At 41.2% G+C, this 23438-nt stretch overlaps 1 protein-coding gene across 1 annotated transcript; it reads left to right on the top strand.

The window, feature by feature from the left end:
- Nucleotides 1-9910: 9910 nt before the first annotated feature.
- LOC310989986 (heparan sulfate glucosamine 3-O-sulfotransferase 6-like) lies at nt 9911-21889 on the top strand (the record flags this gene model as incomplete). The annotated part of the gene is made up of 2 exons (XM_083977189.1): nt 9911-10443; nt 21271-21889. The coding sequence occupies 2 exons, from the start codon at nt 9911-9913 to the stop codon at nt 21887-21889; spliced, it is 1152 nt and encodes a 383-aa protein (XP_083833315.1).
- Between the last annotated feature and the right edge of the window lie 1549 nt (nt 21890-23438).

Here is a 23438-nt window from a genome sequence, read left to right as displayed (position 1 = left end):
AGCTTACACCGCAAAGCCAAAAAGTGCCTCGTAAAATCCCAAATATGAGGGCTTCCAGTGAGAAAATAAACAATATATGAAATTTCAATGGCTTCTGCTGCTTTATTGTCATCGTTATCACATGATCAGCTTCCTGTTTTAGAGCTCCACCAGCTTCAATAACACACTGTGGGGTGGGTTTGGACGTATGTATTTGCAAACATCACTCGCTTATCTTGCACTCTGATCTGTTTCAGGGAGATAGGGACCGCAAGACAGCAACACAGGCTGGTCTGACAGCTTCAAAGGAATACTTGAGGTGTGTGGCACTGGTATTGTTCGCAGAGATCAGGGAGAGGGGTCCGTACTTTTGAGGATGCTGGATCAACTTAGGGATAAGAGAGAGGGTTTAAAACAGGAGAATAAGAGTGGCTGATTGTCTGCCCACATGTCTATGGGTAACTTTTTTTTTGTTAATCTGCCCTGATCAGAGACAACAGGGGGTTTGAAAGGCCTCTAAGGTGAGTGCAGTAATCCAGAAAGACACCGTGTGCATCATGTCAAACAACTATTCTTTTCTACTTTGTGTTTGCTGTATTAGTTTCAGAGTCTGCGGCTGGTAAGAATGATCAAATGGAGCCTCAGATAAAAGTGTGCCAGAGGGCCAGGAAACATTTATCAAATACGCCGTCTCCGGAGTATGGAAATATCAGGAGGGTTTTGGATTTCAGCTGAATGATTTAGAAGGGGGCTCGGTTCACAGATAGTCAGAGCAAGTGATGGACTGTGGAAAATGGCATATTTGTGTCAGCGCGTGTCCAGAAATGTCAGGGGCCTTTGACGTCTGGAGAGGTTTATGGCACACTAAAAAACATCTCTACGCAGACAGAGGCTGAACGCTGCTGCGGAGAAGAAAGTAATTACCTCAGTCTTTCCCTAGCTGGGTATGATGCCACAGACTGTCGCCCTCCCACCAACCCCGCCCCCCTGTGGCCTAAACTGAACAACCCACCACCCACCCACCGACCCAGCTAATCCCAGCGGCCTGCAATTTGTGGCTGCTCATCCTCTGTCATCTTGGTTAGGAATCCCAGTGTATGAGATCCAGATCATACTACTGTGTGTTAGAGAGAATAACTGTATAGTGTGTGTGTGTGTGTGTGTGTGTGTGTGCGTGCGTGTGTGTGTGTCAAAAACGAGACAGCTAAAAGCCTGCTTGTTCATATTATTTTCCTTGTATGATCGTGCACATAATCTATTTGTGTGTCTGCTTGTGTTTGCAGCACATGTATGAATATTCTCTCTAAAGAGCTTTTGTGAGCTCTGCAACCCCCCACGGGCCCCAGATGGGTGGTCTTAATAGTCAAAATTGCTCCTTTGGTCATGCTGATTGCTAACTTCTGTGCAGAAAATGTTCATGGGTGCCTGAGCTCCCTTTTCTCCTCAGTGATTACAGTATAACCCAACCAAGAACCTATAATCTACACCAATCTCAGAATTATGAGACAGTTAGGAGATGCTCTGACTTTAGTCCAACTCTGTATTTAAGTGGTTAAGGCGATAGATGAACAGAAGGTGACATTTGTCTCTTTTACTACAGATCAACAAGAAAGATGAAATGCTTCCAGGGACAGACAATGCACCAGAGCAGGTCTGTGTGTGTGTGCAGTATGCGTTTTATGTCTGCACGTCTGTCAGCAATAGTTTGACATTTTGGTAAAAATACTTATTGGTTTCCAAGTAGAATAAAGGTGAATAACACTCTCATATCTATCCATTAAAAATCAAGCCAAAGGGACATTGTAATTGCAGATCTAGAAAGCCCCTCACTCCTCTTACATAAGAGCAAAGCACACAATGGTGACAAATAACACGGCTACATGTTTCTGTCTCATTGTGGTCGCTTCGTGCCTTTCTCTAAATGTTTCCCAGCTCTGTGTGGGTACTGTGAGGGTGTCTGGGATTATTCTCTGTCTCTTTGTTGTCATTTTGCATCTCTCTGAGGTCTTGTTGTGTTTCTTCGTTGCCACTTTTGTCTGCTTTTGGTCACCTTGTACCTGTCTGTGGCCATTTTGTGTCTTCATGGTCGCTTTTTGTATCTCTTTGTAGTTGTTTGATTGACTTTCCCACAAGAAATAGTAGCTGTCACTTCAAACTGAGGCTCTGCACGGTGTGACCCCAGGTACAATGGTTATGAAGGTACAGCCAGGAGCAAGTTAGAAGAAGTTTAGCTTAGTATAAAAACTGGAATCAGCTCACCTGACTCTGTAACGGCTCCTGAACATAACTCCTGTACTTTGACTGGTTGTGTCAAAACATTTAGAACGAAAGCAAAAGAGGCGTTCCTTAGACAAACAATGGAGATCAATGATTGGCTGTTTATTAGGCATCTTCATCCCCACTTTAGAGATGCTGATAGGTGGCTGTTGTTCGTTTTGGTCAGAGCCACGCTGCCTAATTCTTTCTGTTTCCAGTCTTTATGCCAGGCATAGGCTACCTCTTCAATAAGCACATTTCTCAAAATGTCTATTTCTTTAAGGCACATCTAGCTAACATCTATAATATTCTATTTTACTCACAAGAATTATAATTACCGGATTTAAATAAAGCATTTAATGTGTATGTTTGTGTGATCACATCTGGATCCTCCTCGTTGCATGAATGAGGGGAATTCCACACACTTTATACAGGTTTATGCCCCTTGGCATCTATTGTGCAACACACACACACACACACACTCACACTCACACACACTCACCTTTTTACAGTGAGTCCTCAAAGTATGCAACATCAGAGCCAATGATAGAGTTATCACTCATCAACGGCTTGCATCCAAAAAATAATCCTTGAAAACATGATTAATATTTCTTCACAGCATCAACGTTTGGCCCATACAAACTTTAATTCCCCACATTTGCTCTTTTTTCTTTTACTTTTGTGCCAGAAAAGCAAACACACTAATCTTACCTGTCAGTCACTCTGCAGTAATTGTTTCTCTTGATCCCTCAGCCTCTCCCCCATTGGCTTGTCAGTGTCCTGGATTTGTGTGGAGAACATAGTGTTACGCCAATACTACACTGTACTTCTTCACATGTGGCCTATCTGTAATGGCAGAAAGTGACTGAATGTTTGGTTAAAAAATATTTCAAATCAATTTTAAATGTATTTTGGGGAAGTCCACAGAAAAGGCTTCCTTCTGTCATCTGGACCAGGAGATCCGTTGCGTCCCCAAAAACATAGACCTCAAAACCTAAAGTGAGACCAGATGAGAGCTACAGGAAGGAGAGGAAGATTTGTGTGAGAGTGTGCGTGACTGTGTTGGTATGGCTCTTTTTTTTTTTTTTTTAAAGACGACTCAAAATACATTCCCACAGGAATGAAGATCAGCTTTTACGACTGGATGAGTGTTTTAAAGAAAGCAAACTCCCAGTTTCACCACAAACCTGGGCTGATTTGTATCAGGAAGTCTCGATACAAATCTGTCACCATAACTGTAAGAAATAATTTGACATTTGTGGGAATCTGCTTTCTTTCTGAGAACTGTGATACCACTCTCATGTCCTATCGTAAATTCGGTGACAGCCAATTAGCATAGCTTGAAACAAGCCTTTTTTTTTTTTTTTTTTTTTTTTTTTTTTTTTTTTTTTTTTTTACAAAATTCACCTCCAAAGCCAAGATGCCCTAAAGGGATATTTTTCAATTGTCTTTATTGTACAGTAACTGGGGAAAAAAGAGAGACACATATTGTCCTAAAAACATGATCAAGTAGCCTAATACAATAAGACAGCACTATCTGGTGGTAACTGATAGCAGAGATAGTTTAGTCAGCTAATTCATTTCTGGCACCTGATGCAAACCATCAAAGTCAAAGTCCAACAGAATTTGCTTTGCGTTAATGCATTATTATTTTTAAATAACACTTTATAATAACTACACACTATTAAGCATTAGTTAAGCATGAAATACTGAATTCTTCATTTATAATGCATGAATTCACTCATTAGTATGTAGTTTATAAACACAGTTAAAAACATTTTAATCATCATTGATAAGCACTAACTGTATTTAACTACATACTAATCATGCGTTATAAATGAAGAATTCAGTATTTGTTAATGCTTAACTAATGCTTAATAGTGTGTAGGCCTACTTATTATAAAGTGTTACCTTATTTTTATTGCATTAATTTCCACAGCCCTAGTACAAACACGACCTGTGAAAGTGAGTCACATTTTACAACCAAGAAACAGCCAGGCACACAAACAATGGTAGTTACAGTAATTGTTTTTACGCTATTGTTGAGGTACATGATATAACACATTGACTAGTGGATTTTATTAGTGCTGGTGGGTGGATTTGGCTCGCTAATCTTTTACAGAGCCTTTTTTCCTCTCTAACAAAGCTTAGTGGGCTTTGTTTAACTAAGCTAACAGGTTGGTGGCTGTGTAGCTACATAGATAGCATGAAGCTACAGACATGGGGTTTTTTTTTAACCGTTGCCTACTCTGTAACTGTTACTTTAACTTTCTTCAAATCCATTCATACTGTATCTTCTCTGAAATTGTATCCAAATAGTTTTATAGTTTTTAATTTGAATGATTAATTAAAACATGTCATTCTCATAAGCAAAACATCCCCTTTTTTCCATTTATCTCCTAACTGGCCTGTTTTTTTTCGTGGTAGGTCATATACTGTCGTTGGTACACTCCTGTCCCCTTAAGCCAAAACAACCATCAGCACCTTAGCTGATGGTTTGCTTGTTTGAGATGCACACAATTTCACATTCCTGTGAAACGCAGACTGCCCCCACAGGGTAAAAGCCCTTCTCCTGTTTCTTTCTGCAGCATGAAACAGTTTTGACACACACACACACTCCCTCTGGCCTGCAGGATCTCACTGGACAGGTGATACTATTTTAGCAGACCTGACTCAACAGTGAGGCAATGGACAGCTTTTTTTTTTGAGGATGACAGCTCTCTTTTCTCACAGTTTTCACACAGTCGACGTGACAGGTTGGAATTCGAAAAACATGGGAAAGTCCAGAGAGCGGAGAGACAAACTGCTGTGGTTTTACACCAGCAATTACAGCCTGTTAACACCCATCTGATGGCTGTTTGTGTTTTTGTTTACACATACTCTCCAGGTTTGATTAGTTTACATAAATGAACACATAGCCAACGATTTAATAATGAGACATTCACCCAGTTGCTCATTCACACGCATCTTCAGAGTTCTCCCAATTGTTTCCGTTGCGCTGTGTGAGTGTGAAAATTAACAAGCACGTCCTCTGGCTCTGGCCCGCTAACAGTAGCACAGTGTTCGATCCAACTGTCTGTGTCTGTGAATCTCAAAGATGGAAAGAAAGTTGTTTTTCACACACTGTGCACAAATACTGTAGATGGTGACAGTGACACATAAAAGGGCAAGGCTGTGGTCTGGAGCTGACGTCATGGCAATCAAGATTTAAAACGGCGAGGCCCGTCAGTGTAAGAAAGCCACACGGAGCAGCCCACAAACATTTCACTAAGTAACAGTTTGGGATTGGGCACCACAAGTGGTATACTGTATGTGAGTGGAACAACAGGCCTCCATGGATGCATGTACTCAGGCACTCATACCTGCACACTTGATATGTGCAGTCCGACACATGCTGCACTTCAAATCAATTCTCCTTTACAGCTGTCAGCTTTGCAGCCACACGCTGTGAGTGAGCTGGGAGGCATGAAACTCTACTCTGAACTAATCACAGTTGTCTCTCTTTTAACCTCTGTCTCACTCCATTTCTCTCATTCACATTCGTCTTCTGTCAAATACATACAATATAGACCCATACACACACAAGTTGCCTCACACACCCTGCTCCCCCCCCGCTCCTCCACCCTTCCCAACACACCCAGCACCGCTACGGAGCCAACCGCCAGATCCCACTTTTCACCGCAGAGCTGTGGATTAGAAAAGAAGGCATTTCCCAAATGGTCTGCGGCTTGTGTGATGACATGATTGTCATTCAGTTTAATTCCCTCTGTACTCTTTAGATTCCCTCTTGCCTGACTCTACTGCTACAATAAAGCCCCCAAAAGAAGGTAAATAACAGTTTGAAAAAACACGGGGCTCCTGTGCAGACTTGCTTCCTGGAAAGGTATTTTACTTTTTATTGCCAAGATGAAAGACAGATTGAAAATTGTTCTGTGCAGCTGCTTTCTAGTGGTCCAGGATGGCTTGCATGCATTTTTGTTCATGTGAAAAATATCTGTGGGCTCACACTGTATCTCTATACATGTATATAATTTCCGTAATTGAACATCCTGGCTTTGGGTGCTGCCCAAATCTAACCCTCATGAGGCTGGAATGAATCGCAGCAAACCCTTCCTCGGATATAAATTACTCCCATGTTGAACTTGAAGCATTATGTGGGTCTAACACTGTTTAATGTTTTCAAGGCCGCCGAGGCAGTTGCGTAAGCTGCAAACAAGTCTCCGCTCAGCTCCTTTGTACATCCGTCTTTTCGTTGATGTCTCTATAAAGCTTCAGGGCAGGTCTATAGAGTTTGAAAAGTTCTGCCTGAGGCCAAAAAAATTGAGGCACCTGTGTGAGGACATGGAGGGTGGGAGGAGGAGGAGGAGGAGGAGGAGGAGGAAGAGGAAGAGGAAGATGTGGAGCCAGGAAACTGTGCATGGATGGAGAGATCAGAGTGGTTTTGTTCCTTCGTCCGTCTCCCCATCCGACCATCATTCTTATTGACTTTGCACATGAAAGTTGGGAAGGCTCCAGGTGAAGGGTGGGGCTCCACCGCCACTTTGTTGTTGGCTTTTGTATTTAGCGATCCTCTGTACCTGAGGGCCTGACGGTTAAGCATCTAACATATTACAGAGAGTGTGTGTGACATCTTTCATTTCTTCAAAGGAGCTGCGCTACAGACACCACAATGTGATCGCTAAACTGAATTGTTATGGTATAATCCCACTTTAATCTAATCACCACATCACGACAAAGGAAACTAGATGAAAAAAACGAATTTGAGCCCACAAAAGCTATATCTAATGCAAGACAGTAGGAAATTGTCCTTATACAGTACATCTTCAGTCTGGAGCTCATTATCAGTAAATATCTCATTGATATTCATTCCAGACACAAAAAAACATGAGGTTCCATTTGTAAGAAACTACAGCCATGCCTCTGCACCGCTAAATGAGTATCTCCTGGGCTGTGGTTTCAAAGATCTGTCATGATGGCTTTAAGGATTCTGACTGGTATCTTGCGGCTATCGCAAATGACCGACAGCTTCTTCCTCATACTGGAAATTACAAAATGAGAGTGGAACATTTTGCCTTTACTCTGGAGGATTTGTAATTTGCTGTAATGGCTGACACATGTACATGCCATCAGCGGGCCTTTGGCTATGGAAATCTCTATCAGTGGTACACACAGGGATGCAGCGGCAGCGCACACCTGCAGGCGCGACAGTCGGGTATGTAGTCTGGACTGTGCACATGCATGCATAAGTGCCTGCACATGACTGTGAGCACACAGTAATGTACACAAAGGCAAAGAGACATATGTACACAAACACATCAACAGACAGAAATATTATCCAACCTCAATCACACACCGAACTTAAAAGTACAGTGTTAACAACTCGCATGTCATATTTGTTTCTTCAATGCTGCTGCTGTCTGTTTGTTTCTGTAATCTCACTGTTTATATTTCTGGGTCCAAACCTGTCAGGATAGCTCCAACTAGAGCAATTAACATGAGGGAAAAGCAAATAAAATGTCTGATGAAAGCAAAGCCTGGATCCTGACCTCATTCTGACTGAATCTGCCTCTAGCCAACAGACAGTCACTTCCAAAGCTGTGAATTCCTCAGTGCCAGTCTGGCCTCTCTTTGGATGGGTTTACAATGGCTGTTTGTACTTCAAAACATATCATTATTCTATATTTGCCACAGTCATGTCTGTTTCCTCAGAGACCTTTGTTTGAAGACTGTCGTTTTTTGTGTGGTCAAGCTGCTTTTTTAGTCTCATAAGGTGGAAATTGTAATCACAAGGCTTTGTGGTACTTGAAGAAAAAAAATGCAGTTTCAAACTCACGCCTATTCACTTTAATGTGGAATGTGAGATAGAAAAGAAAGACACCACTCTTGTTTACACTTCATTTGAAGCTCCAGCTACATTAGTCACAAACTCTGTAACACATTCTGTTACTGTGAATAAACATACCCACCAATATGTTACCTATATGATGACCATGTGGCACACGAGCTGAAAATGTAACTTAATTTGGACAAAACCTGATATGACAAAGTAGCTAAATCAAGTCCAGTCTTTGTGTAAAGCAAAATATGATTAATTAATGTATGAGAGTGGTATCAATCTTCATATAGCCTACAACTCTGCATATCCAACCTTTTCATCTTGTAAAATTTACTAGTAGGTTTTTAATAATCATCGAACAGAGCTAGTCTTCTCTCAGCTGTTCCTGTATTTGTGCTAAGCTAAGTTAGCCTGCTGTTAACTCTGACTCAGGGAAGCAAATAAAATGTCCAACTTTCTCTCACGTTTTTTCTCTCGCCAAGCAATCTCGGCGTTCTCCGAGGATACAGAGGAAGAGAGCTGGAATAAAGATAAAATGTAAAAATCTGCAATTAGGCAACACAGTGAGTTTGCCAAATTCATTTAGCTGTTATCTCTGTCTGAACCATACAGTGCCTCAGGGCTGAGTGTGTGTGAGTGTGTGTGCACCTCTTTCTCACCTCTCTTTACCTCACTCCGCCCTCTCCCTCCCTCCCTCCATCCATCCAGACGGCCGCCCTTGGTGTGTTAGTCAGGTTCAAAGTCTGAACTCCTTCTCTTTGCCAGAAGAAACTTAATACTCAACAGCAGCTTTAAAGAATCAGAGGGGAACATCCCAGTGCTGATCCTTCCTGCACATCCCCCAAAGGTGACACACTCAGATACTGTATTTATGGGATGGAGACAGAGCAGTCGCAGAGGGCCCCTCCTCGCTGCAGGCCTGTTGTTATGGAGGTTTGTCTCGGGAGACTTGTCACTATGTTGCCGGTGTGTTTGGCTCAGTGTTGAGTCTCAGGGTGCATGGAGAGTACAAGAGGTTTTGGGTAGACATCCCCGGGGCTTCTGTTATTCACTGAGACATCTATCAAATGGGTTCAAAGGGCCAAGTAGGATTTTCCTCTGTGGAGTCAGTTTACATCTGCAAAACACTGATGTGCCTGTAGCTCATAACAAAGTGCACTAGATTATAATTTTTTCCATGTCACACACATAGACTGAATATAGAAAGGTCACAAAGTCTTACAAAAAATGTCAATTTCTGTTTCAAAAACACTAAATTCAAATGTTAAATCTTTTAAATCACAGAAAATCAAAAAGATTAAGTTTTCAGATTGGAGTTTAAAAAGCATCAGGTGGTTTCATATAATAATGCATAAAGATATCTGAATGATTTTGCCTGCATGAAATGAGCACACATACTCAAGTCCATGTTTATACGTGTTTACTCCATATGGCTTGAGCAGGGGAGGGTGGAGACTTGTAAAAAAAAAAAAAAAAAAACGGGGCGTAAGAGAAGCAGAGGAGAAACCTTGAATGAGGGATTAGTGCACCTCAGAGCGCACAGACACAGCAGGCTAGGGGTCTCAGCTGACTGATAATAAATGAGTCGTGTAAAATGACAAAACTTTATTGACTGTTTTTTGGACTGGAAAAGGAAAGACCAAGACTATGCAGGCTGTTTTTTGACAAATCCACTGTGCCATCTCGCTGCTAAGTGGAGCTCTCCATGTGATGCCTCACTTTTACGCAACAGGTTCTGCGAGATAAATTCAACAGTATATCAACTCCGACCCATGTAGGAAGAAGAAGAAGAATGCTGTCACCGTTTTGGCGCTTTGGCATCGAGCAGGAGATCAACTCATGGGATGTAGCGGATGCAGAGTCAGGTTCAACTTTGGAAAGGTGCTGTCCAAAGTCTCGGTGTTTTTTACCATGGTCTTGATCTTCACCTACCTCTTCTACTGCCTCACCGGATTTTGCGACTCGGCTCCGAGGACTTTATACAGCCAACAGGCTTTAGACAGAGACTATGACATTTTGGACGATCGTCGCCGCGTTCTGGGCGACCTGCGACCACCGCCGAGCCCCCTCCAGGACGCGCCGTCTCAGCGGAACGGCACAGCCTCCGCGGACGCAGAGGAGATGGACGCGCCCGGAGAGTTGCTTCAGCACATACCACCGGACAGCGCCAAGGAGAGCGCCCAGAGCAATGGCATCCCCGTGTCCAACACTTTCGGGACCAAGAGGTTTCCGCAGGCGATTATAATCGGCGTGAAGAAAGGAGGGACCCGCGCACTGCTGGAGTTTCTCCGCATCCACCCGGATGTGAGAGCGGTCGGTGCAGAGCCTCACTTCTTCGACAGGTTTTATGATAAAGGGCTGGAGTGGTACAGGTAAGAAAGAAACACAAACTTTTTTTTGTTTTAGACCTAATTATGTGTATGTTTGAGTCAAATTACCTTTAATCTGCTATTCTACATACATACATTCATTCTAAAAACACAAATGACAGACATAATAGATGACAATGAAGCTGTGTGGCATCTCAGCCAATGCAAGATGATGTATGGTGGCAGGCTGAAGGGTCAGATGAGCATCAGTGAGGTTCCCTGCTGACACCCATTCACCTGTGCAGACATGCTGATGCCCCCTGTCAATAGACAAGACAGCAGCAATAGACAACACACTGTGGCTGATTTATTCAAATCAGCTAAAGCCAATATTCTACTTGTGTGCTGCACTGTAGATCAAAAGGCTGGCGAGGGCCCCGGGGAGCAGTTCATCATGCTGACAGTCCTCTAAACACCATTCATACACGTCAACGTTCATCCTCTATTAACATCCTCACCTTGTTCTGAAGGGTTCTGCAGAGGAAGCCAAACATGGTGGTTGCTCTAATGTGTTTTCCATGTATCAGGGGTATAAAAGTGACTCGTGCAATTTTCTGGGGTTGCATGTCACAATTTTACAGTTGTGCACACACAGAGGCAGATGAAAGCTTCATCAGCTGCTTTAGCAGTGGCACCAGCTGATTTGAGGTGACCGGGCTGACCAGGGCTATGATTTGTGTGTAGTTACGGCCCTAAAGAAGGATTTAGGGCTGGATGAAGCAGATCGTGATCATCTCCAGATGTTCCACAAGCTCCCGGAGAAAGTCTCAGCTGAGGACAAACTCATCAGCAGCAGTTTCAGAGTGCTATTTTGGACCTGTGAGTTGAGCATTAAAGGTGCCATACGGAGAGTGCAAGGTCTGACAGGATAAAACCCGCTCATTAACAAGCTCTTCGATGCCAAGACACCAAGGTGTAATTTAATCTTCTCTTGACTTTTTCTCTTTACCCCCTTAGCTGTGTCTTAACTGAGAACACCCGAACACATGGAAACACTTCCAGCATTGATAATTTTAGCATGATGCTAAGCTTCCTCTCTGTTTCTGTGCACACACACACACGCACACACTCATGCGCCACATACACATATGCAAGTTAGCACTTTGCTCCCTTATCTAACACTCTTCTTTCTCACATGTCTCTCTATACCACATGTCTATAGCCCATCCCTCTTCCCACATCCTTCTGTACCAATTTAATTCATCCTTCTCATGAATTTTTCTCATTCCTCTTTTTTTTTTTACCCTTCTCGTCTAGTTTCTCTTCTCTTAATTATTCCTTTACTGTTGAGGGCGTCTTTATGTGGAAATACCTGCGGCAGACCTGGTGTTTCCAGGGCATGTTTTATGTGTGTTTCTGTGTGTGTTAATTAGCCTGACTGGTGGTGTAAAGCTGTTATGTTTTGTTAGTGCTGTAACACAGCAGCAATACCAACAAAGCCTGTGAAAGTTAAATCAATCACAATAAGGGCCGAAAGTAATACTGTAATTATTTTCATTACCAAGCTTCTCATTATTTTCCTCATTAATGATTTTTTTTTTTTGCATAAAATGTCTATTAAACTTGAGCTCAAGGTGAAATTCAACCAACCCTAAACCCAAAGATATTCAGTTCCCTATAATGTGTAACAAAGAAAGACAACTAATCTGTAAATTTGATATTTGATGTTGATAAAATAGAAATTACGGTATATTATCAGTCAATTTTATGTCGTTTATATAGAAAAGCAAAACTGAAAAAGAAAGCCAATATCTGAAGTCAGTGTTTTTATGAACAAATGCATCAGCATTTGTAAGTGCTGATTTTTCAGTGGCTTATAGTATGATGATAAAATGAGTGCAGGCCGCCTGGTTTAGTTAAATCAACAGTGATGTGAAGTGTGTGATCCAACAAACAAACTGAAGTTTTTGAAGTTGTTTTGGAGATTTTTCATAGAAGATAATCTCACTGAAAGCTGAGGTGGAGAAGAGTTGGAAGGATTAACACAGCAACGGAAACTGGAGAAACGTGATCTTCGGTGAAATCATTGAAAGATGATTCCCCCTGTCGTCACTGAATCATAGAAATGGGGGAAAATCTGTTTGCTGTCATCTGCAGTGACCCACAGAGAAGCCTTGGGAAGTTATGGAGAGCAGTGACAGAAAGAAGTTATCCATCTGGAACAAGCAACTGTCTTCTGCTGACTGTCAGTGAACAGAGGGTTAACTCACCCTCACATCTGGAAGCAAACAAACAAACAAACAAAAACACACACTCGATTCAGGCTGCTGCGTATGACAGCCTCTGAAAAGCAGCTCTAAGCTTTGACGTTTTATCTTCTTCTCGGGTCAACAGGGTATGCAATGTATATGGATATAGATCTTTCACTGACTCTTTAATTTAATCTTAGCGTAGCACCATTTAAGCTACATTGTCTGACCTTTGCATGCTTGACTTTCAACCATAATCAAAATGAAAAACATATTCAAATGCTCCCAAGCCAGAAATATGTTCATCATTTTGTAGCGGTAAGTGAGAACCTCATTGTCTAATATAAGATTAGCATGTCTTACTGCAATTTGTGCGTTGAGATAGTCAGCTTGGTTCCACATGTGTTGGACGGAGAAACAAGGACAAACTGCAGGCGATTTTAGCAGATGGATGAGATTCGTGCTCTGTCATATATTGAGTCCTTGCTGTCAGATATTGGAAGAACCCAAGGCTGATCTACATACTGGAGACGCCTCATAGACGTGGCAGCAGGGATGCGCTGTTCCAACAGCATTGTCTACTGTGAGACAAACTTAGACCTCATTCATGTGTGTTTTCCATTTCTTTTATCTGAGCGATCCAGTCGGTCTCCTCTCCGCCCTGTCTGTCTCTCCACCCCGTCCTCTCGTTTGCATGTGTGCATATGAGCCCATTATGGGAATGGAAAAGCCACAAATAGCGCATTCAAAATGAAGCAAAGATTTAATGATTTTCTGTGTTGTTTTATGGCTTTAAGGGGACTTCATGGAGTGATGGGTTTCATATGGGAAACTTAAGAACCACCACAGAAAACAGAAAGACCTCAGCTTTCCATGGCACAATGGCTCTGATTGTCATGGCCTTGTCACCATGACGTTGTCTGGAATGACTAATCCATAAATGAAGTCTCCTTTTTTTTAATCTTCAATTTGATGACGTGAGAATGAACGCATTTGTTTTTGTTGTCTTGTAGTAGAACAAGCAGTGGTTTATTTTACTATAGCAGAAAGGAAAATCAGTTACACTGCTGTGGGTCCAACATCCTTGAAACCAAATGACTATAGTCTCTGTATGTCTGATTTATGAAAAGATCATTGATGCATTTCTATTTGAGGAAAAACTCAAAGTGTCATCAATATTTTGAAAGCTTGTCAATTGTTTGACCTACTGTCTTGACACCAAAGGCCATGGCCTGATCGGATAGCTATTAAAATATAGTACAAATCCTTTAAGGGCAGCAGCACAAGGGCAGGCAGGAATGTCAGCACTGCTGAAAACGACACTGGTCCTTAGATTATTATTTATATATATTATATAGGACTATGAAGTGATAACAAGAAGTCAGAGAGAACCATGCTGCTCTGTAGGTCAGTTTTTTTTTTCTTTTCTTTTTTACAGTAGCCTAATATAGCCTCGATCAAGTTAGTTGGATCAGCCAAATCTCCAAATCCAGATCTGAATGATTACTTCCAATTCAATTTTCCTTTCAGACTAACTAAAACATTAAACTACTGGCTTTTTATTTCTTACACTTTGCAATGAGATTATTGCAGTCTGTATGCAAATAGCCCTATCTTCACTATCCCATTAGATTGAAAGAAAATTAAAGACATCATATTTAAAGATATTGATTGGGCATAAGAGACTATTGATTGAACAATATTCAATCTGCTTGCATATTGAGCAGAAACTATTTGTTGTTGGCTTTATGAATGTTCTGTATTAGTGAATATAAATTAATCTTGATTAAATACTTAATATGCAAACATTGACCTTATGTTCATTATTGTATTCATTATTCATTTATGTATATATCTGTTAGGTGAGACTATTCTCTGTATTTTTTAACACTTGTAAAATACTACTTACTCCATGCTTTATCTTGGTATTTTCTATCCAGCCAGATTCAAATATTTACCATGTCTGGATTTCTGACAGTTGAGATGTATGTATAGACTTTAATGCACATGGGGCAACCTTTTCAGAGTGAGGGTGATTTTCCCAACACCTCATTCTGTGTCCATCCCTGAGGCCATTAGTGATAGAGGCTGAACGCGACTGATTGGTGTAACAGACATGGAAGTGGTCTCTTGTGTTGAGCTGTATAGTATGTTTTAATGGTGGTAGGTTTTGGCTGGAGTTGGATGTAGGTGGTGTTATAAGGTTTGAGTCGGCCCACACTCACACGCCATATGGTGGAAATTATAATAATTTGAGGTGCATTGTGGTCTATTTTGGGGTGCCTGTAAAGGCTTGGGGAGGTTTCTGTTGTGTCGCTTTAGCTCTGTGCTGCAGTTAGCAAGTGAGGAAAACACTGTGTGAAGAAATAGGCTACTGGGAAAATGGTTTAATGTTTTGATGCTTGGTAGGCACTGTGCTGCCATGGCCAGAAAAAGAATAACTGAAAGTTAAAAACGAATGGAAGTATGGAATAGAAATAGAATGATACTAAACTTGAACAGTTGTTGTATCACACGTCGTCAACAATTGCATGGTTTTAATGTCTGTATACAAGGACTGGGTAAACTTTAGTACTTAAAGACACTAATTGTGTACTAAGCATCAATTATCAAAAACTGTCAAAGGCTGAACGTTGGTATTAAATGTGTTGTCAGTGCCATAGACTTGTTATATTATTCTATAAGTATTCACACAAGAATTTAGTTGGGTAAAGTTAGATGACAAAGAGTTGAATGTCTGTTGGCACACTTCTGGTAACACAAGTACATTGTAAGTTGATGAATATTATTAATTGATTATGGCACCAGATGAAAGCTTGAGAGAGAGAAATCACCAAATGGTTAAGTGGTTGTTGAGATAGACAGTGTCCACTGTCCATGGTGGGTTTTCTGTTACTTTTGTTCAACATGAAGACGAATTTCAAAAGAAAAAACATTTTTATAGCCACCACTGTGATGTATTAAAAAAAAGCATTGTACTCGTATGGGCGTTGAAATCTCTAATCATCCCTTCCACCCTTGTGTCACCACTACTTTCATGAGCCAAATGTTATTGAACTCCCCTGCAAAGCCTGACATCCTGCTAAGACTCCTAATTAGGACTGGACGCTTAAACAGTAGTCACTAATTAGCCTTTGACCAATAAAAACCATCTCATTCCTTTATAGAAAAGTCACCCCCCTCACACACATGTGTCCATGATTTCACCCCTACCCACTCACCAACTCTTACACACACATGCACGCACACACACAGCCTTACAATGGTATCCTGCTGTAAACCACCAAAGATGAAAACGTAAAACACTGTCTCTGTGTAGTGAGGGCAAACCTCCTGTTGAGAAAACCCACCCCTGAGTCAATTGCTGCATCATTATTCATAGATAAAAAAAAATAATCTGATAACAATGTATTTAAAATCTGTGGGTGGCAACAGTCTCCCTGTTGTCATGTGGTTTCCTCTCTCTGCCTATGGAGAGAGATGACAGCTGTGAATTCACCTCCAGGCTGACGGTAGCGTGACACACTGCCGTCACACAGTGCTTGTGTGTGTTTGGATCTACAACTTAAACTTTAATACACACTGTTTCACTAGCTGTGAAATAGCCTATTTCTTATAATATTGTTGTTCAGTCTCAAGCCTCTCCTCAGGCTACGGTTGGCATTATTCCTGTTAATTCGTGTTCTGTTCCAACTTTGACGTCCGTGACACTTTGAGGATTTGCTGCTTGCTCAGATTTCTGTTCAGACAAAGAACACATAGACAGCATGGCGGCGATCGCCTTTACCTTCCCGCAGACAATGATGGCTCCTCTTGTGTCAGTGGCATGTTAACACACACAGCGAACTTCCAGGCTTTATGAAGGTTACACAGAAAACAACATTCAAATACATTTACTCATTTTCTTACAGAGAGTTTGATGACATTACAACCACACTGTGTCTGTCCGTTAAACATGAAGCTGCACTCCCTTTAGTCATTATTAGCTTATCTTAGCAAAGACACTGGAAAAGGAAGCAGCAAACCTGACTGTCAAATGAAAGAAAATTTAACCAGTTAACACTGAGATGACTAATATACAAAAAACAATGTTTTGGTTTCATTGGGAATTATGTTTTGCTGTCACTGTTTGGTTGCCAGGAAACCAGGGGTATAGGCTGGCTAATTTGAGACGTTACCACCCTTGGCTGTCGACTGACACATAACCCTATGTAAACTGTGACTATGACACTTTTACACTTTGGTTTTATGCAGAATAAACACATGATATACTGTATAATGTGTCAATGTGTGTGTGAAACTGATAGAACCAGGTTAGCTTTATTATCTCCCTGTTTCCAGTCTGTATGCTCAGCTAACCAGCCACTGTAGCCATACACTCAGTACAGAGAGTATCAATCTTCTCATCAGGATAAACAATTTATTTCAACTGCTCCATTTGCTGCTTATTGAGCTCACAAGACTTCTTTTGTTGTGCTTTTCTTGTCTCCTAGTCAGAGGGGAATGGCAGCATGTGTTTTACTCAGGCATGGAGGCGTAAATCGAGGTTCCCATGCTCATCCTGTCAGGCTGATGGGCCATCCGTGACCCAGAGGCTCGATCTGTCACACTCTAAGCATATAGATAGCACTGCTGTGAAAAATGTCCCCATACGTTTTGTTGTTCACTTCTCATTTATACAACTTTGATTTTCCACTAAGTTTTAAAATAAATCTAAACAAAGAAAGCATTTTGGACGTAGAGATACCTGCCAGAGCAGAAGTCTCCATCGACGTTAAGCGCACATGTTTCAGTAAATGACGATAATAATCCAAGGAATTTGACATCTGTTTCCGATGAAGAAAATGACATGATAATTGGATTTTTAGGATCTTTTTTGTCTGGATTTAATTCTGCTGTCTGTGCAGAATGCCTTTTGTTAGGGCACTACAGGGGATGTAGCTGCAGCACTTCAGCAGGAGAACCCATAATCGCGGGGGCAGGAAGCCTGTTGGCCACATCTTTGTTGCCAGCATTAGTATTTAATCTTCTGATCCAGACTGCCTAGAACATATCAGTAGTGTAATCAGTGCTGTGGCACTTCAGGGAGGAAAAGCGCTACATCCTTTTAACAGCAGGGAGTTCCAGACTATGTGGCTAGTCAGCAAGACTTTCCCATATAGCGCTAAATAGAAAACATCTTTGTGCTCTGAGTTACTCTCTTTGCATGTTGAGATGCAATAGCAGTAGCCAGAAATGTTGTTAAATAGAAGAGGTGTGTTTTAAAAACATATATAGCATGAGAATAGATTTACATCCATGAGGAAATTGGCAAGAAATTAATCATCCATGATCTGTTTACAGTTTCTCCTGACACCGTGTCCAAGAACAGATTTATGATAGAAAATGTCTTATATTGATTCTCTGATAATGAGACAAATTCTGTTGAGGGGGATAGGGACCTTAGCAGAGTGGGGGGGGCAAAAGCCACAAGTCATGAATTATTCATGAGTATGGAGAGGCAACTTATGGTCAATTACTGAAGTGACACTTATGTGAAGGAGTGAAGGACAAATCCAAGATTTTTGTCGAGAGAGGAGAGGGCAAAGAGGGAGATGAGCTCAGTTTCTAATCAGTAAACACTCTGCGCTGGCATGTGTGTGAATGTGTATGTGCACCAACACACTCAAGCACACACACGTTGAACAATCTGTCATGCAGAGACAGACGTATTGATCAGACACAGATAAACAGGGGACAGAGAGACAGGGATAGGCCATTTGCAGGTCTTGTAGTTGGATAATAATCAATTAATGGTCTTTTATTAGATGGATCATTTAATGGGGCTGATTGAAATGGCTTAACTTTAAGTAAAGGGCGAAACTTGAAACTTACTCAGGAACAACTCCACATAAGCCATTTTTCCTTGTTCTTGCTTACATTCATTGACTTTCTCTAAGAGAACAGACACCTTACAGCTTGGCATTGTTGGCTGTTACATTATTTTCTTCATCAATGTGCAAAGTATCTTGGCAAAGGTTGGGTCAGGAAAAGAAGACCGCAATTCTCGCATTGGAACAGCTCATTTGTGCAGCTATGTCACGTGACCATAGACCAGAGGTGTCAAATGCATTTTAGTTCAGTGGCCACATACAGACCTTTAAAATGACAACACAATAACCTATGAATAATGAGAACTAAAAAAGTTCCCCTTTGTTTTAGGGCAAAGAAGTACAAGTACATTATTACGATGTTTAGCTACATTTAATGAACTGTCCTTTTACAGAACATTATAAACAACCTGCAATTTCAACAATATTATGCCCCTTCTTTGGCAAATTCATCCCGTGGGCCAGATTGGACCCTCTGGTGAGCTGGTTTTGCCTCGTGGGCTGCACATTTGACACCCCTGCCATAGACTATAGAAAAAAAAATGATACTATCAGTCTTCAAATGCACAGTCTCTGAAGTATAGTGCTTGAGTCATCCAGCTGTCTTCTGAAACTCTTCACAGTCACACTCACTGTTTAGCCTAGGCCTACATATAATTGATTTGACATGTTAAGTATCTACACAGCAATAGTCTGATAATTGCTGATACTAAACACAGCTACTGTGAGCCGGTTGGCTTAGCACACAGCCTGCAAACAGAGAACCCAGAACAGCTTGCTTGGCAACAAAATCTAGCATACTTACTTAGTAGCACCTTTAAAACTCACATAACCCTTCCTAAAACAATAATGTGCTGTTTCTAAATGATACGGACTAAGTCTGTGGAGGTGGATTTTGTTCCCTGCCCTCTGGACAGAGTCAGACTAGCTGTTTCCCCTTCAAGGCTAAGTGGCCACTAGTGGTAGATTCATGTTTACCATGGCTACAGATGCAAGACTGGTACCAATCTTCCCATTTAACTTTCAGCAACAAATTGAATAAGTGAGTTAGGCCCATGTCAAACTGCTTGTTTAAAAAAAAAAAAGAAATCTCCACTTGAGTTTAAAATAAAGTCCAGCGCTGTGGCTTTTGAGAATGTTTGGCTGCACAACAAGAGTTTCTAATGACTGATTCTCTGGTTTGCATATGATTCAGCTGAAATTAAAAAAAAAGAAAAAAAAGTAAATGATGCTGGCAAGCTGCGCTCAAGATGTTTGCCAATCTTTCTGCAAGGCAAACAGCGTGTATTAATGTCCTTTAACTGATTGCTTTCATTGATTGAAATTAATTTCTGCTGCCAGTTGGTATTTTTGTACCAACTTCTGCAAGCAATGACACCACTGAACCATTAGTGTATGAATACAGCTTTTTATTAATCATTGAATCACAGTAAAAAAAAAAGAAAAAGAAAAAAAAGAAAAAAGAAAATAAAATCTCTTGGACGTCATTCATCCACATTGAGAATGGCCTCTTGTCTTGGATATGGACTTCGAATCTGAGACAAACGCAGCACAGGCTACATTAGCCTATTTGTTTATTTTATAAGGAGCCACATGAAAGCTCCCTGTTTCCAGTAACACAGCACAAGACGTGTTATGTAAATCAACTACAGACAATTCATTTGCTGTTTTGAACATTGCTCATCCGTTTGTCGTGCAAAACAAATCGTTTCTTAAATCGAAATCCACCACAGCTCTGCCTCATGCAGTCTTTCGGTGTCAAATGTAGATGCACGAGTGAACGCCGCATCTGTGATCCCCACACTGCCTGTTTGGCAGATAGTGCTGAAATAAATCTGTGTGACATGCAAGACAGTTACTTTGAACTGTAAGCAGATGCTGCTGAATTAAATCAATGAGAAAAAACTACTTTGACAAAGATTACTGCACAGCAGGTGCACACTGTTTGCAAAGCAGAGAGGAAACTTTTAATCAAAGCTAAATGTAAACGTACAATTTAAGATGATAGGGGATCAATCAAGTAACAGAGTAACAGCTAACAGATTATTGTGTGAAGCTTATCTAGGTACTACAGTAACACATAGTGCTGCACTCTGTACAACATCTCCTCATTGCTGCCATATGTTTAACACACTAGCTGAGCTCAGCATCTTGCCATCCTGGTCGCACTTCCTGCCGACTTTGGTCTGTTTGGTCTGTTTGGGGAATCCGTAGGGGAGGTGAGGGTAGTGCGCTTGCAGGAAGAAGGGGGTTTGGAAATCTGTAGGAAATTGCTGTTAAGTGGTTCTTGAGGCTTTGTGGTTTTGACTCATCAGGCCCATAGCGAGTGGATGGTCCTGTTGTGCAGGCCTTACAGCGGGACTCAGAGGGGCTGTCTGGGGCCCTTGTACATAAACACAGTACAGTGCTTGAAGCTTTAATCACACAGACTCTGGGGTGCTTTAATGTTCAGTGTATATAATGTGTTTACATTATCGCTCACTGAAGTCAGTATATGATTAGATTGCTAAGTGTGAGTGTGATTGATCTTGATTTGATTGATTGTACTTAGGGTCTCCACTGTGAACATTATATGGCTGTGGCAATAAGTCAGTATTGTGTTTACAGCTTGTTTGTCTGTCCCTGTTTTAATTATTAATGATGAATTATTATGTGCAGGAAAACAAGCTTTCAAACATTTGGCCATTTGAGAATGAGAAGCAGCTTCCTGTGTTGGCTTTAAGAAAAGAATACAAATTTCTCTGTCTGACCAGTTTCTCCTTTTCATCCAGGAATCTGATGCCTCGGACGCTGGACGGTCAGATAACCATGGAGAAGACCCCCAGCTACTTTGTCACAAAGGAGGCTCCTGGCCGTGTTTGCACTATGAACTGCCAAACCAAGCTCATTGTAGTGGTCAGGGATCCCGTGACGCGGGCTGTATCCGACTACACCCAAACACTCTCCAAGAACCCAGGCCTTCCATCCTTCCAGAGCCTGGCCTTGAAAAACTCCTCCACAGGTCTTATTGACACCACGTGGAGCGCCGTGCGTATCGGCCTCTATGCCAAACATCTGGAGAACTGGCTCCAGCACTTCCCGTTGTCTCATTTTCTGTTTGTTAGTGGTGAGCGGTTGGTGTCTGATCCAGCTGGGGAGATGGGACGGGTTCAGGACTTCCTGGGTCTGAAGAGGGTTGTTTCAGACAAACACTTCTACTTTAACGAGACCAAAGGTTTCCCTTGCTTGAAGAAACCCGAAGGGAGCAGCCGACCTCGCTGCCTTGGAAAGTCTAAAGGCAGACCCCACCCCCAGATTCCCTCTGAGGTCCTACAGAGGCTCAGAGACTTCTACAGGCCCTTCAACCACCGCTTTTACCAGATGAGCGGACAGGACTTTGGCTGGGACTAACAGAGGAGAATTCTGTCATAGCCCAGAAAAAAAAACAGTCTCTTACATTTTGGAGAGATTTACTGTTTAATACTATACAGGGCTGACGTTCTCAGGGACGGGGTAGAGGAATACAAACTGGGACTCCTTTTGGACCATTCTGCCTCAGTGGAATCAACATGACATGCAGCACTCATGAACTGTCGCTATTTTGTTGTAGAGTGAAAAGCCAACATTGACACTTTGCTGCCAGTATGCAAGTTACATGCATAGTTAATGGCTTAGTTGTTAAACTATTAAACCATGTTCTTGCTTGTATGTTAATGTTGTATAAAAGTTAGAAACAAACTAGGTACCAAAGGGAAAGCAAAAAACATTGCCTTCAAATATCATTTTTGTATTGTTTCATGTTGTGTTTATAAAATAAGCTGATATTTATAGTTTCTGTTGATTTGAAATACAACAGTTACATTTTTTTATGAAATAAATGTATTTATTACATGACAAGACAAGACATTGAAACTGACACTATGTTCATAGACAGGACATTGGAGAAAATGTCATACTCCATGATAAACCACTATTTCTTTTCAATTATTAGCAGTGTTACTAAAAATAATTGCATTTATATTTTTATTACATTTACTGTTTCCAAATTGTCCTTGGGATGCTACATTATCTTCGTTTGACGTTGGAGGATATTTCTTTGTATATTGCAGTTACTGCACCAATGATACCTCATCTGTAAATATTAAATACCGATCATGAACACATTCCATAAAGGTATTTGTAAATATTCTTCCGTTTGAAACAGCATCACTGTTTCAGCCTGGACAGCACCAACTGTATGTTACACACTTCCACAATAAGATAAACTATCTTTATCTGTGATTATTTTTGGACCAGTTTTAATTCCATATGTAAAGTACTCCAAGCACAATAGTTTGTGTAAAGCATTCATTCTGACTCTGATTCTCTGTGTTGTGAAGTAAAGTTTTATCTCACATGACATTCGTACTGCACTGTTTCATCCTTTCTCATTTCATGTTACACTATCTAGACCTTCATACTGGAGAACTGAAGAGAAGAAGACTGGAGCCTGCAAAAGTGAATACTAATCCAACGGATGTAATACATGTAGCTGGAACCTATTTGCCATATTCTAATCCCTTTATCTGTGGAAGGATCGGCCACTATTCACTAAACCCCTCCAGCTATAGTCCACTCATATCTTAGCGACCACATCAAGCAAGTCAGGCCTGTTAAGCTTTGGGTTGCTCCACATGTTAAAGTGGGGCTGTTGCAACTCCACATTAAAGAGTTTGGAAGATGGTGACTTTTAAAAACCATAAATGTATAAGATGTCGATGGTATCTCTATGGCCAAAATAGCACATCATTGAATAACTAGGTTACAATAGTTTGTATTGTTAGTATGTTAAAGTCATTGCATAAAAACAGCTTTCTTGCGTCTTGTCACAGCCAAGGAGAGGTCACAGGATTCACCTGAAGTGAACTCAGACACATGCAAGTTAATTTTGAGAAGATAAAAAAAAGCAGGACACAATATA

This window comes from Trachurus trachurus (assembly GCF_905171665.1).
Source record: "Trachurus trachurus genome assembly, chromosome: 8".
Lineage (NCBI taxonomy): Eukaryota > Metazoa > Chordata > Actinopteri > Carangiformes > Carangidae > Trachurus > Trachurus trachurus.
This window is presented reverse-complemented; position numbering and strand designations above follow the sequence as displayed.